Raw genomic sequence first — 14,389 nt, forward strand, 5'->3', positions numbered from 1 at the left:
GCCTATACATTACCTTAAAAAGACCCTTTTGGTAATAATTACTGTGCTTACAAGCTCTCAGATCATTAGGCAAAGGAAGGGACACACAACTTGCCACCACTGCTTTTGCAAAAGATGGGAGACTAAGAAAGATAGAGTCGAGGGACATCACCAAACTCATCATTGTTGCTACACACCAGCACCACAGTTGGAAAGAGGCTACCCTCCTTTCTTAGATGTCCTATCAACTGCAGTGCCCTGGAGCTCAGCCTCCACAATCCTGAGTCTCTTGAGATGTCCATGAAGGAACCAGCGTTTCACATGTGAGGTGCAGACAGAAGACACAAAGCAGACAGCAGAGGAAAAAAATGAACACAAGTCTCCCAGAGCTCAGGATACAGAATATAAGATACAGGAGGGGAAGAAATAGCCTCAAATTGTGCCAGAGAAGGATTAGGCTGGATATTGGGAAAATCTGTTTGCAGAAAGTGTGGTCAGGCATTGGCATAGGCTGCCCAGGGAGGTGGTGGAGTCATCGTCCCTGGAGGTGTTCAAGAAGCATGTGGACAGGGCACTTTGGGACATGGTTTAATGGCCATGGTGGTGTTAGGTGGATGGCTGGACTCAGTGATCTTACAGGGCTTCTCCAACCAAAATTGATCTGTAATTCTACAATACTGCTGTGCACCACCTCCTCTTTTAACCTGTGCAGCTAGTGCATGGGAGCCCAAATGAGCTGAGTTTCAAAGCTGGGTAGGAGTTTATCACCCTTTTGTTTACTCTGTGGATTGTTTTGCAAAGCTTCATGGAAAATGACAAAACTGAGGCTCATTTCTCAGGTTGGTTCAGCTCAGTGCTCTTAAAATATAAAGCTGTAACTGCATCTGCAAAGAGCACTTCAGTTAAAAGATAGCCTTAATGAAGTATAGTGCTGGGCTCCATGTCTTTATTCTAAAAAGCAAAAGAAACACATAACCATTAAAAATACCGACAGGGATTTAGGTTCCAGGTTCTCATGCTTACTCAGAACTGTAATTTGTCATCTGAAAGAGGACATTGACCAAAAAAGCCACTGCTGTGGTGGATGTGTCAATCCACATAGAATCCACATACAATCAACCAGGTTGGAAGAGACCTCCAAGATCATCCAGTCCAACCTAGCACCCAGCCCTAACCAATCAACTAGACCATGGCACAAAGTGCCTCATCCAGTCTTTTCTTGAAGACCCCCAGGGACGGTGCCTCCACCACCTCCCTGGGCAGCCCATTCCAATGCCAATCACTCTCTCTGTGAAGAACTTCTTCCTAATATCCAGCCTATACCTACCCTGTCACAACTTGAGACTGTGTCCCCTTGTTCTATTGCTGGTTGCCTGGGAGAAGAGGCCACCCCCCACCTGGCTACAATGCCCCTTCAGGTAGTTGTAGACAGTAATAAGATCACCCCTGAGCCTCCTCTTCTCCAGGCTAAACAGGCCCAGCTCCCTCAACCTCTCCTCATAGGGTTTGTGCTCCAGGCCCCTCACCAGCTTTGTTGCCCTTCTCTGGACATGTTCCAGCACCTCTCCAGCCTAGACTTCCAAGCACCACTTTGCCAAAAGCAAAGAGAGGAATTCAGCTCCTGCCAGTGTCAGTCAGAGGACCCCCAGCAGGCTTGCACTTCCAGACCTCAGCTGATGTAGAAATGGCACCATTAACATGTACAGCAGCTCCCTGGGTGTGCTAGGCTGTGCTTTGGACTAACAAAACACTCTCAGTGTCAGTTCCTGCGGCGCCAGCCAGTGCTCCTTCTGAAAACGAGGGTCAAACCTGGGATTTATGCCTGGCTCAGTAACACTTCACCTGTAACTCCAGTCATCTTGTGAGAAACCCAACCTCAGCTTCTCAGGCAGCCTCAGCAGGAAAATCTAACTTCCAAATGTGTCAAGTGCCTTTAAAAACCCTCAAAGGCAATATTCTAATCCTCTTCCAAGTACCACTTCAGATAATTATATGAGTCTAGATGCAACATTTGGATTCCCACCTCCCCACCAGAGCTGATATGACCCAGTTTCACTGAGCATCACTAGGTTCAGATATCCAGTGAAAGGTGGCAATGATTCTTCGAGTGGGTACTGTTTCTGGGACTTTCCTTCATTACTGCCCAGGGCACTGTTCAGTAAACCTCTGCTGCACAGGCTGTGGTAAGCCTAAGCATTTCACAACAAACCCTCCTCAATTCTTAAGGCACAAACTGTTAACTTCAAGAAGAAAGGCAACCCTCATTAATCATGTAATTGAACAGGCCAAAAATAAAAAGGAGTGTTACTGGGGACAGAGAGGGAGTAGGACACATGACAAATGAGTTTTCAGTGATATGTAGGGATGTCTCAGCTGATTCTGCAGAAAGTACTGACTTGGAAGAGATGGGCTGAGGTGAGGCACTTAGTGCCATCGTTTAGTTAATTAGAAGAGTTAGGTGGTAGGTTGGACTTGATGATCCTAGAGGTCTTTTCCAACCTGGTTAATTCTGTGATCCTGTGAAATCTTGAGCACAATGGCCCTGGCTAAGCATGTGTTAATTCTGATAGTGGCCAAAAATATTATCTTACAGCTTCAAAACTAAGCCTCAGGTTTACTTCTACACAGAATTTACTATTTTTATGCTTATCATGAACTGCATTTGCTGTAATTTTAACGTGTTGCCTTTGAACCAGTAAGTTCACAGAGCTCTCCCCATCAGACCATCACTGCTGTGAGCAGTGAATCTACTGCTTTTTATATTCTGACATTTTACTTGACATTTTTAACCTATCTTTCACAGTTTTTGATTGATGGCTATGGTGGAGTTCAAATGAACAACAGGAGGAACATGGAAGCAAGTGCACCATCAGCAGGTTTGCAGGTGACACCAAGCTGAGTGGTGGTGTCGATATGCCAGAGGGACAGGATGTCATCCAGACAGACCAATCTGGAGAAGTGGGCCCAGGTGAACCTCATGAGAGTCAACAAAAGCAGGTGCAGGGTTCTGCACCTGGGCCAGAACAATCCTCACTATCAATATAGGCTGGGGGATGAGGTGATAGAAAGCAGCCCTGTGGAAAAGGACTTGAGGGTGCTGATGGATGGAAGAAGCTGGACATGAGCAGGCGGCGTGTGCTTGCAGCCCAGAGGGAAAATCACATCCTGAGCTGCAGCAGAAGTGTGGCCAAAAGATCCAGAGAGGTGATTCTGCCACTTTGCTCTGGTGAGATCTCACCTGGAGAGCTGTGTCCAGATCTGGAGCCCTCAATATATAAAGGATGTGGACCTGATGGAGCAAAAATTATCAGTGTGTTGGATCACCTCTGTTATGAGGACAGGCTGAGGGAGCTGGAGTTGTTCAGAACAGAGAAGAGGAGGCTCTGTGGAGATCTAACAGCAGCCTTCCAGCACCTGAAGGGGGCCTACAAGAAGGATGGAGAGAGACTGTCTGCAAAGGCCTGTGGTGACAGGACAAGGAGCAATAGTTTTAAATTACAGAAGAGCAGATTTAGATTGGATGTTAGGAACAGGTTCTTTACTATGAGGGTGGTGGAACAATGGAATGGGTTGGCCAGGGAAGCAGCTGGGGCCCCATGCCTGGAGATATTCAAAGTTAGGCTTGATAGGGCTCTGGGAAGCCTGGTCTAGTTGAGGATGTCTGTGCTGTCTGCAGGGAGGGTTGGACTAGATGACCTTTTTGAGGTCACTCCAGCCCAGACAAATCTATGATTCTATGATTACCCACAAAATTCAACAGAACTCTTGTTGGGACAAGCCAAAATCTTCTGGAAAAGAGCAAGCATTCATCATATTAATGATATTAGAAGGAAGAAAAGGATGTAAAAGTTATTTAAGAGCACAGACATAAAGTACAATGTCTATGCCTTGTATATTTAGCTTGTGAAATGGATCCTAATTTATGACCTTGTCTCTTTTCTCCTTCCCTCTTCTAAATCTGTCTAATATCAAAATTGTACTGTCCAAATCAGAACCTGAATACAGCTGAAGTTCAGAAGTTTTGCATAAAATCCACTGTTTTCTATATAAATAGCTTAGCAGACACATTAATGGGACATTAATAATTGTTTATTACTCCCTTGCAACACCAGTGGGGCACATTTAATCCTACAAAGACTGGGTGCTTCTGCTAGAGAACAAGTTAGGTCATGGAAACTTTCAGGCCTGCACACCACAGTAATGAAGGGTTCATTGTACTTGAATTCCAAACAAGTACAGCAAGAAAAGGTTGTGATACCATCCTGTAGTCACAGGATCACAGAATTGTTTCTGTTGTAAAAACCCTTAAGATCATCCAGTCCAACCATTATCTAAGCTCTACCAAGTCTGATGCTAAACCACATCCCTCAGCACCACATCTAGAAATCTTTAAATCCTGCCTAGGTGCAAATGGCTTCACCACTTCCAGATTTGATACCACCAAGGCATAAACACTTCCACAGACAAAGTTATTGGCTTGAAGCCAGGTGTATGGATTCAAGCAACAGCTCTAACAGCAAACACATCTTCTGCAGGCAACAGGTACACCTGAGTTGCTTTTCCTGAGCACTTTGCTTTGATTTATCAAAGAATTGTGCAGTTGTATTTTTTATTGGAAAATACCTCCAAGATCATCAAATCCAACCATCAACATAAGACCATCCTGGCCATTAAACCATGTGCCTAAGTGCTATGTCCAGAAATCTCCGTTTAAAGAGATACAGCAGAGATTTCAATGATTTAAACTGTTTGGTTTTGGGTTTTTTTTTTAAGTTATACCAAAGGAATTGTTCATGTTAGATCAGTCCCAGACTAAAACTTGAGTCTGATTTGTGTGAAAATCACAGATGCATGGATTCAACTTCCTCCTGCTATACCTTGTGCCAGTTCTTCTGCATTTTTGGTCCCTGCAGCATTGCACTCACAGTCACACACTGGACAGCAGCACATCTCTAGCGAGACTGTAACTGAGCAGATCTTGTTTATTTTGCTTATTTTTAGGGTCATGTTTGGGAAGAAAGATGTGTTACACACCCAGGCTGAGGCCTGCCTTGAGTGCAGCTGTAGGGATTGAGGCTGGGACTGAAGGTGGTGTGCCCTGATTCATTTTGCATGCATCTCATCCCCACTGCACTGCACACAGCTCATCTGCTCAGCAAAGCATCTGCTGCCTGCAGCTAGACAGAAGGAAATGCTTACATTTTTAAATTCTCTTCTTCCCCCCCGCCCCCACTCTTCATTCCTTTTTTTCCTTTTCTACATTGTTTAGCTGGGGGGGTCACTGATATCTGTTCCATCCAGGCATGAAGCTGATGGGGGAGGGCTGGATGTCTGCAGAGTATCCAGCTGTGGCCTTATTTTGGCTGGTAAGTGGAGCTAGACATGGAATAAGAATAGAGCACTGATCTTATCCATGTGTCAGGGGGCTTAAAGGATCAAAATCAATAATAAATTCTGAAAGACCTCAGTACATTTAAAAAAAAATAAAATTATTGATTACCTGATCCAACATTCTGAAAGGAGAGGTTACTTCTGTTTGGCATCATACTCATCTTCTACAGGATGGTTAAAACAACACTAATTTGAGTGAGCCACATAAACTTTGACCTGCAAATCAAGTAAAGAAAAAAAAACTGTGTTAAGAAGTGTACTCTGAGAGCATTCTTCAAATGCATAGTAAAGACCAAAATTGGCCTTTCTTAATGTGAAATTTCCAAAACCAACTAAAAACTAAGTTAAAAGATAAAAACTGAAAAAAAAAACAAAACCCCAAACCTGCAGTTGGTTTATCAGTTTAAAAGTTCCCAGGATTGGATAAATCAGGTATTATCTACAATTCTGGCTGTGTGCAGGCAGTTGCTAGCCACAGATCCTGAGATTTGTCTGCGATTCTGTGGCTTCCTTAAGAGATGGTTAGCAAGATTGGCCTTCTCTGTTGAAAACAGTAGTTTTGAAAGCCCACAGGCCAATCTCAGCCCTCACAACACCAGCATCCTGCAACCACAAAGAAACCTAGGAAAAAAAACAGGTATGTGACCCAGAACACAGAAAATGTTTTGGCATACAATGATTTCTGAGGTTCCAAAGGAGCCAGACTAAGAATGAAAAGAGATTCTTTAAAGTTTACTTAAAAGAAAAAAAAAACCAAACAATAAACTTGATATGGCTACAGGAGAGACTTGGCTTGAAAGAAATCCCAAAATTCAATGCCAGCCACTAAAAACTAAAATTAAATCTAAGCAGAAGATCCCCAGTGAGTTGCTCTATGAAAAGACTCCCTCTTTTTATACACACATCTGCTTTTAAAAGGTCGAAGGGGAAAAGAAAAAAGCTTTTAAACAAAATTTGCATCAAGTGACAAAATTAATGGTGACCATCTGCAGGTCCTCTGGGCTTTAACTGGAAACAAGCAAATAGAAAGGCAGCAGCAAAACAAGTGGAGAATGGAGACAGATGTCTGGGGCTGTCTAGAGACCAGCCACCTATTTAATTAACTGCAGTCATCGCGACCACAGCGCTTCAGGTCTCTGCTGCGCAGTCATCTCATGCTTTTGCACATCATGCTGCAGGGAGGCCAGCCCTAGGAGAAGAGGGCTAGCTTGCTAATCCCTGCAGAGGGAGGCTCTTTTGCCATCCACCTGCTTCCCCGAGGTGTTCTCCCATGAGAGGCCAGACTCTTCCCCTCCTCTCTTCTCCCCCCTTCAAATCCCCTACACTGACGTCACCTGGCAAGGCTTTCTCTTCCTCTGCAGTGGTCTTTCCTCACTCCTAAGAAGAGACTTTCCAACGCACTAAGCACCTCTTCCCTCCTCACAGTGAGAGGTGGGCTTCACCCTGACAGTATCCTCCAACAGCACACAAGCTACTGCTCCCTGAAAGTAACACTGCTCTCCAAGGAGCCAGGGTAAGGAAGGAGATCTCCAGAGCATTGTACTTCCTGTGGGGGACTCCACCACCACATTTGCACTCTCCAGCACCCCAGGACTGAAGTTCTCCAGAGCAGGTGGTGGGAAACAGCTTGGACAGAAGACAGCTTTTCAACCCAAGTTTCATGCTCAACAGGTTATTCTACCGACATGAAATTCTACCACCCTTTTCACCACACTGGGTTTTCCACCCCATGGAGATACTCCTTCCCTAATTCCTTACAACTTGCCTTGCATCCTCCGGACCCAAAATCTGTGTAGCATCCAGGCACCTCCCTAATCAGGAGTGGGGCTAGGGGCTGTAGACCCCTAAGCAGGGCTGCAGCCAACAGACTGCTGAACCCAGCAAGAGTTAACAGTGGCTTTCCCATCTGTCCAGCTGCCTCTCTGCCTTCTGCCTGCCTATGAAATGTGAAGGACTCTGACAGAAATCCTGCTAAAACCGTGCTTACATTACCATCTTGGCACACTGCTAGTGTAATCTCCATCAAAAATAACTGTGTTTCAAGCCCAGAGCTCCCCAGAAAAGAAACAAACACTTCAGTTTGCAGGACATATTCGACCTGTCACAGAAGACTAGCGACTCTCAGTATTTCACACTGTTCTGCAACAAAAGCATAATGACCTCATTGAACAGGAAATGAAAATGTGAACAACTTGGAATTACAAGACAGAAGAAAGAGTTACTTTAAAAGAAAGGGGAAAGCATAATTGGATTTCCCGTGTCTCAAACATTGCTGCTTTATGGCTAAAATCACTGGTATGACTACCAAAACCCCCCATCCTCTCTATCTTGTAAGAGGATGGCATCAATTAACATAACAAGCATTTAAGGAGAGAGCACTTACAGAAGGAAGGGCTTCTATGTAGTTGAAAACTCAGTCTGAAATTCAGTTTGGTAAATACCTGGATTTGCTAACAGCTGAATGTGTCTTTTTTAAGGTTAAATATTTATATGGTTTCAGTTCAGGTTTGAGAACTTATTACACATCTCTTTTCTTACAGGATGGAAGACTGAGGAACTTGTCACCTAGCAATAATCGGATTTTGTAGAGGAAAAAGCTTTCTAAGACTCTCCTCTGTGTGCATAAACAAGAAACAAGTAATGAATTACCAAGCTAAACAAATGAACAGCTCAAAATCCACAGTTTATCTGGTCTCACCAAATGATATTCTGTCAGATGAGGGATATGCAGGGCCTCGGAGTTAGCAAGGCTGACTCTTGTTACAGAGCAGACATGCGCTCTGCTTTGGCTGGAAGAAATCAAAATGATTTCATCTGGGATTTAGAAAGTCATCTGAAGTGAATGTATACAGCATTAGCAAGCATGCTTCATCTCCACAGTGCCCAGGCCAAATTAAGTTTTGTTTCACTAACGACCAGAAGAAACAGTGATTCACGGCTGAAGCAGGCGGCGAGTCAAACAAAGGAGTCCAAAAGCAAGATACAGTAACGCAGGGTGGCTGCGCAGTAAAAGCTCATGTCCCTTGCCGTAGGAGCTTAGAGTTGCAGCTCATCCAAGCTACAAGGTACAGCTCTATCCAGCATTATCTATGGATTTAGTGTGATCTCAGAACGCAGTGACTTGCCCCTACCTTTATTTCAAGCCTGGTAGCATCTCCCATTAGCATCTGCTTTGCCCTGACATTTCCAGCCCAGTGGGTTGCAATGCTAAAGTGCTCCTATGACTGAAAATAAACAGTCAGTGTTAAATAGAGGTCTCTGGCCATCTCTTCTTTAAGGATTTTCTGCTCTTCATTGTTTCTTCATTTTCAGTGGTTCCTGGAAGCTCCCACCCAGTCTCTCCTGTCTCTGACACTTCTCTCCAGAAACTCCTACAGCAGTGTACGGCTACCCCGTGACAACAGATGAAACCTCACATGATGGAGAGTGAGGACAAAACCCCATCATTAGCACCATTATTAGAGTTTAACTTGTTCTGAAACAAAAGAGTCGTCAAATAATTAAGGTCTCTTTCTGCTGTTCCAATAAAACACACACTGTTTGGGCAACGTTTTTACACCCCAAACAAAATTCGGTGAATGGTGACTTCTGTGCCTGCAGACTGAACTTTCCCACGGCACTGCACACCTACGTGCATAAATGGGTTGCTCCATCACCAAACTGATCTACCTTTTCCTGCATCGTCTGAGGACAATGTACTTGCTTCTGATTAAATCAAGCCCATTATTTCCACCTGAGTTACTCTGCTTGTTTAAAAACAGAAGTCTTTATAGGCTTAAACTGATGGGAAAGTAAAACTTCCTGGGATCTAGAGTTTACCTACAAAACCACTTCAATGACAAAATCATTTTCCCCCCAAATGCCTAAAGCCTGCTGTCCAACTGGAACAATATATTCACAGAAAGGCATCTGCATAATTTGGTGGGGATTCTGTGCCCACAAACTAGTGTTCTTAAGAGAAAACATAGACATGTCTGCAAAAACTCAGCAAGGCTGTTAGCTAAAGGTCACCTTAAACATCCTTCATTTCCTCCTCCTCTTCCCCAGTAACACAACATATCGGACCCTAAACTGCAGCTCATTTCCTGCCAGCTTAGCCCTGAATGTGCCCAGTCCTTGGCTTTTCACCACACAGGTCCTGCAACAAACTAATCCCTGCGGTACATGTGAGCAGAGGGTCCGACTAGGGTGTTTTAGTTCCCAAAGCTCACAGCTTGGCACGTTCACCAACACGAAACCAACCAAAAATCAAATAGCCATGAACCAGTCACTCCCTTGTAACCCTGCAGGTTTCCGATGTGGAAAAGGGAGCGGCAGAGGAAGTCCTCTGAGAAATCACTGCGTTAGATATTAAGAGAAGAGGCAGAACAGGGGCAGTGCAAATGCAGGAACAGAAAACACCCCCACTGGCTTTATGCCCCTCATAAGCCACATTCATTTTACTGGCATAACTACCCCAGCCACTCCAAAAATTGCACCAAAAGACAACATTTTCAATTATTCTGCCCAACTGCACAAGCACAGCTCTCTCCTTGATAAGGGCTGATGTTGCAGGTACTGTCAAACAAATTTCCAGTAGATGGAAACCATGTAATCATTTTAATCAGGCCACGACAAATGACAGTTTCAAATGCACATCAGAAATGGAACCATTCATTATCATGTAAATACTAGCATTGGGTCACTACCAATTGAGATTTAAACCACTGACGTAAGACACATCAACTGCTGAGTGTGTCCAAATGAAAACAGCAGTTAAAAATGTCAAAGCTTTCTTTTCAGCTGCTACTCTTCTCTGGAACTAAAACTGTTAAAGGACACTTTTCCATGGATCTAACCTCAGTCTTATGGATTTGGTAGAATGAGCAATTAGATCACCTACTCAAATTGTGTATTTTCGTACACATCACTGCTACACTTTAGATGCCATCACAGAAACCACACTGCACAAACCACTGTTTCATCTGGACTGGCTGACTGAGATCAGTTGAGGTGAGGAGAGTTAATTCATTTTTGCTAGAATGAAAGCCATCGACAGAAGAGATTTCTGCTGAAACAATGGACTCCTTTCTTCAGGCATAAAAACAGGGCTAGCGGAGAACAAGCCAGCTTCAAGTCATGCTTCTTTCTCCTGTCTCGATATCTTTATGGTAGTTAAGCTTTAAGAGTGAGTTATCTGGCCCAGTGACTGATTCATTCCACACCAGTAATGACCAGCTGCCTGGTGTTATTCTGACACTATTTAATTTACTCCTCTCCTACTGAAAACCTTGGTGTACTCAAAAGATCTGCAAATCAAGACTTTAAAAGTTCACACAGACATGGCAAACAGAAAGTTCTGCTGGTGGCTGGTGGACTGTGATTGCTTACATCTCATTCTGCAGACTAACAAACCCCAAACCAAACCATGCAGCTGGTGCAGTAATAAATGTACATAAATATTCTTGACCAATGTAATTCCTGCTTCCTAAGCCCAGCAAATACAAACTTTCTTCATCTAAAGTTCCAGGAAGGGAGATGAGTAAAAAAAAACTATGAATACACTGCAGGTAGGTAAGTCCCAACAAACCTATGCAGCTAGAAAACTCATCAGAACAGTTTCAAAAATCATCTGTTTTGTTTTGTTTTTCCCTTCTTGGCTCTCCTTCCCTTTTCTTTTTGCCTGTCTATTGCTTTCCCCCACTCTCTCAGGCAACCTTTGCCCACAATCTGCTTTCCTGTGCACTGATTTCTTTCACTGCCACTTTATGCCTGTCACTTCCTTTTGTTAATCAGTTCCCTCCAGTGCCCACTTAACCTGACAGTTTCTGTCTATTTTATTTAATTTGTCCATTTCTCCTCAACTTATCTCCTTCTCGAGATGCTTGCCCCATATTTCCAAATGTCCCCTCTAGCTCTTTAAGGCTTCGTCATTCCCCAGCACTCTCAGGGCAGCAGCAAGCCCCCAGACTAAATGCTTCTGTCACATTTGCTGGGCAAAGGACATCATGACAGTGACAGCTTAAATGGCATCTACAGTGACGGTTGTGCTACTGAGTCGTGGTCCTGCCCATACAAACCCAGGGCAGCATCAGCAAGTCCCAGGGCTGTGCTGCCTCAAGCAAGGGACCATATCTGCAGTTACACCATCTAATATAACCACAGAAGCTAAATAAAATAGTTCACTTCAAAACTGATTTAATCCACAGGAGATCTGAGTAAGAAAAACTAAGCCTGGCCACATTTATTGAGTTTTCTCCTACACTGCAGTCTTTGGAGAACCTTCAAAAGCAGAAAACTCTGCTTGGATTTCCATGGCATCTTGGATGTGCCCCACCAGTCTAAACCAAAGTCTTAAATGAACAGCATCTGCTGTAGACATCCAAAAGAGGGCATTGTCTTAGAGCTGTTAATTCAGAGAGACACACTGATTGCTACAGTGGTAGCTGCTACACATCAGAATGAACCATTTACCAAACAGAAACAGAGAGAACACTCCACATGCAATGAACAGAGCATTAACTCCTTCACAAAAAGTCAGCAGCAGTTCCCTTCATTCACTTTCACTACTTCAGCTTTTCTCTGCAATTCCCAGGGGAAAAAGATAGATGAGACATTCCCATCCAAATCCCTTTAGCCCTTCTGATCCAACCCCAGCCTCAAGGTGGACCAGCAATCTTTACCTCACCCATCCTGTTTCCTATCTAAAAATCAAAATATTTCAAATTTCTCTCAATGGACTTTGTTCCTTGCTAACAACAGTCAACTGGTGCCTTTGCATATTTTCAAGGAGCTGGTTGCTAACTGGATCTGATAAGCATAGACAGTTAACTGATAAAGGAAAAAAAATGGAAAAAATTACTGCTCTTCCTGTCCTGGTTGCTGCCAAAGATTTCCATTCCCTCAGCAGAGGCATGGACACGCAAAAGAGCCAATTTAGCATCTGTCAAAATGGAAATGAAACAAATTTATTGTGTGGAGAAGGTACTGCTTAAAATGAACAAAAATTAGTACTGCTAGCTCTGTAAATTATATAGTTATTGGACTGCCCTAAAAGCATCACCTTCTTTGTTACTCTCTTAGCTCAGCCTCAAGCCCTCCCCTTGACAGAAAAGGCAGGCACTATTCCATTTTCTGATTATTTCATCTTTCACTCCCACATTGCTTCCTTCTGCTGTGGGAAAGCAAGTTCATCCTTGTCCTTTCTGATTCCATCCAGCACTACTATGGCTTACCTTGTCCTAGCTCCCCTGCTTCCCCATATTAACACCTTATCTTTGGGGACCTTTGCAGAACGTAAGAGCAAGGAAAAATTGAGAAGTTCACCAAACGTGGGAACTTGCAAAACTGCCTCTCTCCTCTTCCTCTTTGCCCGCTAAAGAGGGGACGTAGGGCACAAAGATTCGATATTCACCATGTTCTGACTGGCATCAAGTCCCCTCAGCTGCCCTGGAGACACAGCCGTGGAGACTCGAGTACACACACACAGCCAAGGCGTGCAGACGAGATGACACATTGGGAGGATGAGCATTTGGGGGAAAAGAATCTGACAACAGCCATGTGCCTAAGATCACCCAAGCACTAAGCGGTGGGAGCAGCAAGCTCATCTCTTCAAGCCTTTATGTAAGCACAGCCAGTCTGTTTGCACTGCAGCACATGGGGACATTCCTCAGGCAGCGCTGGGGCAGGAGAAGGCGCGGGGGCTGCTTCCAGCCCGTTCCTCCTCTGGCTGAAGACAGCAGGTAGCTGTTCAGGGAGTCTCGGACCTCCAGGCTGACCCCACCGTCGAGCGCGGCGCTCGGGGCGGCACCGGAGCGTACTCCGGCCCGACCGCTGGCAAGGCTACACGACGGGGGGACTTGGAGCTCCAAACATGTCAGGGGAGACGCAGCCAAGCCTCTGATTTCCGCAAGCCGTGGGACACGATGTCGGGTGCCTGCTGCTCAACTTCAGCGCTGCCGAGGCGCACCCATCGCCGACCCAGCCCCGAGCACCCAGCGCCGCCGGGCACAGAGCCTTGCACCACCGCAGGCGGCTTTAAAAGCTACCGGCTAACAAAGAGGCGCGGACAAAGAGCCCCGTCTTGCGTCTCCCCCCACCAGGTAGCTGACTGACGGCGGCAAAGCCAGCCAAGCCCCGCTGCTCCTCCCGTGCCTCTGGCACACCGAGCTCCTGCCGCTGGCCGGGGCAGAGGCTTTGCTCGCCGGCAGGGTCGCGGCAGCGTCAGCCAGTACCGGGGGAAAAACACCCGGACAAAGAGCAAGAGGCGACTGGCGCCTAAAGGGACACGGGGAGAGTCCCGTCCCTTTTAGCTGCAGGGTCTCCGACGAGCCGGGCGGGAAGGGGGGACCCCATCGTCTTAACCCGTCAGAAACGCGCAGAGCCAGGAAGGCGATGGGCACAAACTCTCCGCAAAGTAGCCCAAGCCCGAGGGCAGCTGCGAGCAGCTGAGCTGGCTGCAACCCACGCTCTGCGCCCCCAGCAACGACCCTCTCCCCGTCCCCGCGGGCAGCCTTGCAGAGCTCCACCGCCTATCAGCGGGGCCGCTCTGGCCCGGGAGAGCTACAGCCACCCCTGGAACCAGCGCTCTCAGGCCTCGCACTCACCGCCACCGCTGCCCCGCACATCCCGCCGCCAGCGCCACCGCCCGCCGCCGGGAGCCGCCCCCCGCGGCAGCCAGCACCGCCCCGCGTAGGGGCGCGCCCACCCCCGGAGGGGCTGGGGCGTGGGGCACCCCCGCAGGCCGAATGGTTCGGTCCCCTCAGGCAGGGGTCGCGGCAGCGGGGCGGCCCAAGGGGAGCCAGGATGGGGAGAGTGAGGGAGGAAGGTAAAGCTGGGAAGGGGAGAACGTGCGCGGAGACGCCCGCGGAACGAGGCTCGGTCGAGCGGGGCCGCGCAGTAGGGCGGCCGGCAGGCACGGGGCGGCTGCTGGGGCTTCACGAAACGCCGGGCAATTCGCTGCCCGCGGGATGAACTGAGCAAACAGGGCGGCTCCGGGAGGGCGCGGTTTTCCTTGCCTGGGGCTGGGGGTGCGCTTACT

At 46.5% G+C, this 14,389-nt stretch overlaps 1 protein-coding gene across 9 annotated transcripts in view; it reads right to left on the minus strand.

Moving 5' to 3' along the window:
* The window catches only part of PHLDB2 (pleckstrin homology like domain family B member 2), a 78,455-nt gene extending 64,423 nt beyond the window's left edge, over positions 1–14,032 (minus strand). For 8 of the 9 annotated variants that reach the window (XM_064143111.1, XM_064143115.1, XM_064143114.1 and 5 more), the window contains exons 1-2: positions 13,956–14,032; positions 5,480–5,586 (exon numbers count right to left, since the gene is read on the minus strand). In XM_064143111.1, coding sequence (XP_063999181.1) covers positions 5,480–5,531 — 52 coding nt within the window. In that variant the 5' untranslated portion in view covers positions 5,532–5,586; positions 13,956–14,032. The remainder of the gene's footprint in view (positions 1–5,479; positions 5,587–13,955) is intronic. The other variant, XM_064143116.1, reaches the window with a different exon arrangement.
* Positions 14,033–14,389: the final 357 nt, after the last annotated feature.

This window comes from Pogoniulus pusillus, chromosome 5, assembly GCF_015220805.1.
Source record: "Pogoniulus pusillus isolate bPogPus1 chromosome 5, bPogPus1.pri, whole genome shotgun sequence".
Taxonomy (NCBI): Eukaryota; Metazoa; Chordata; class Aves; order Piciformes; family Lybiidae; genus Pogoniulus; species Pogoniulus pusillus.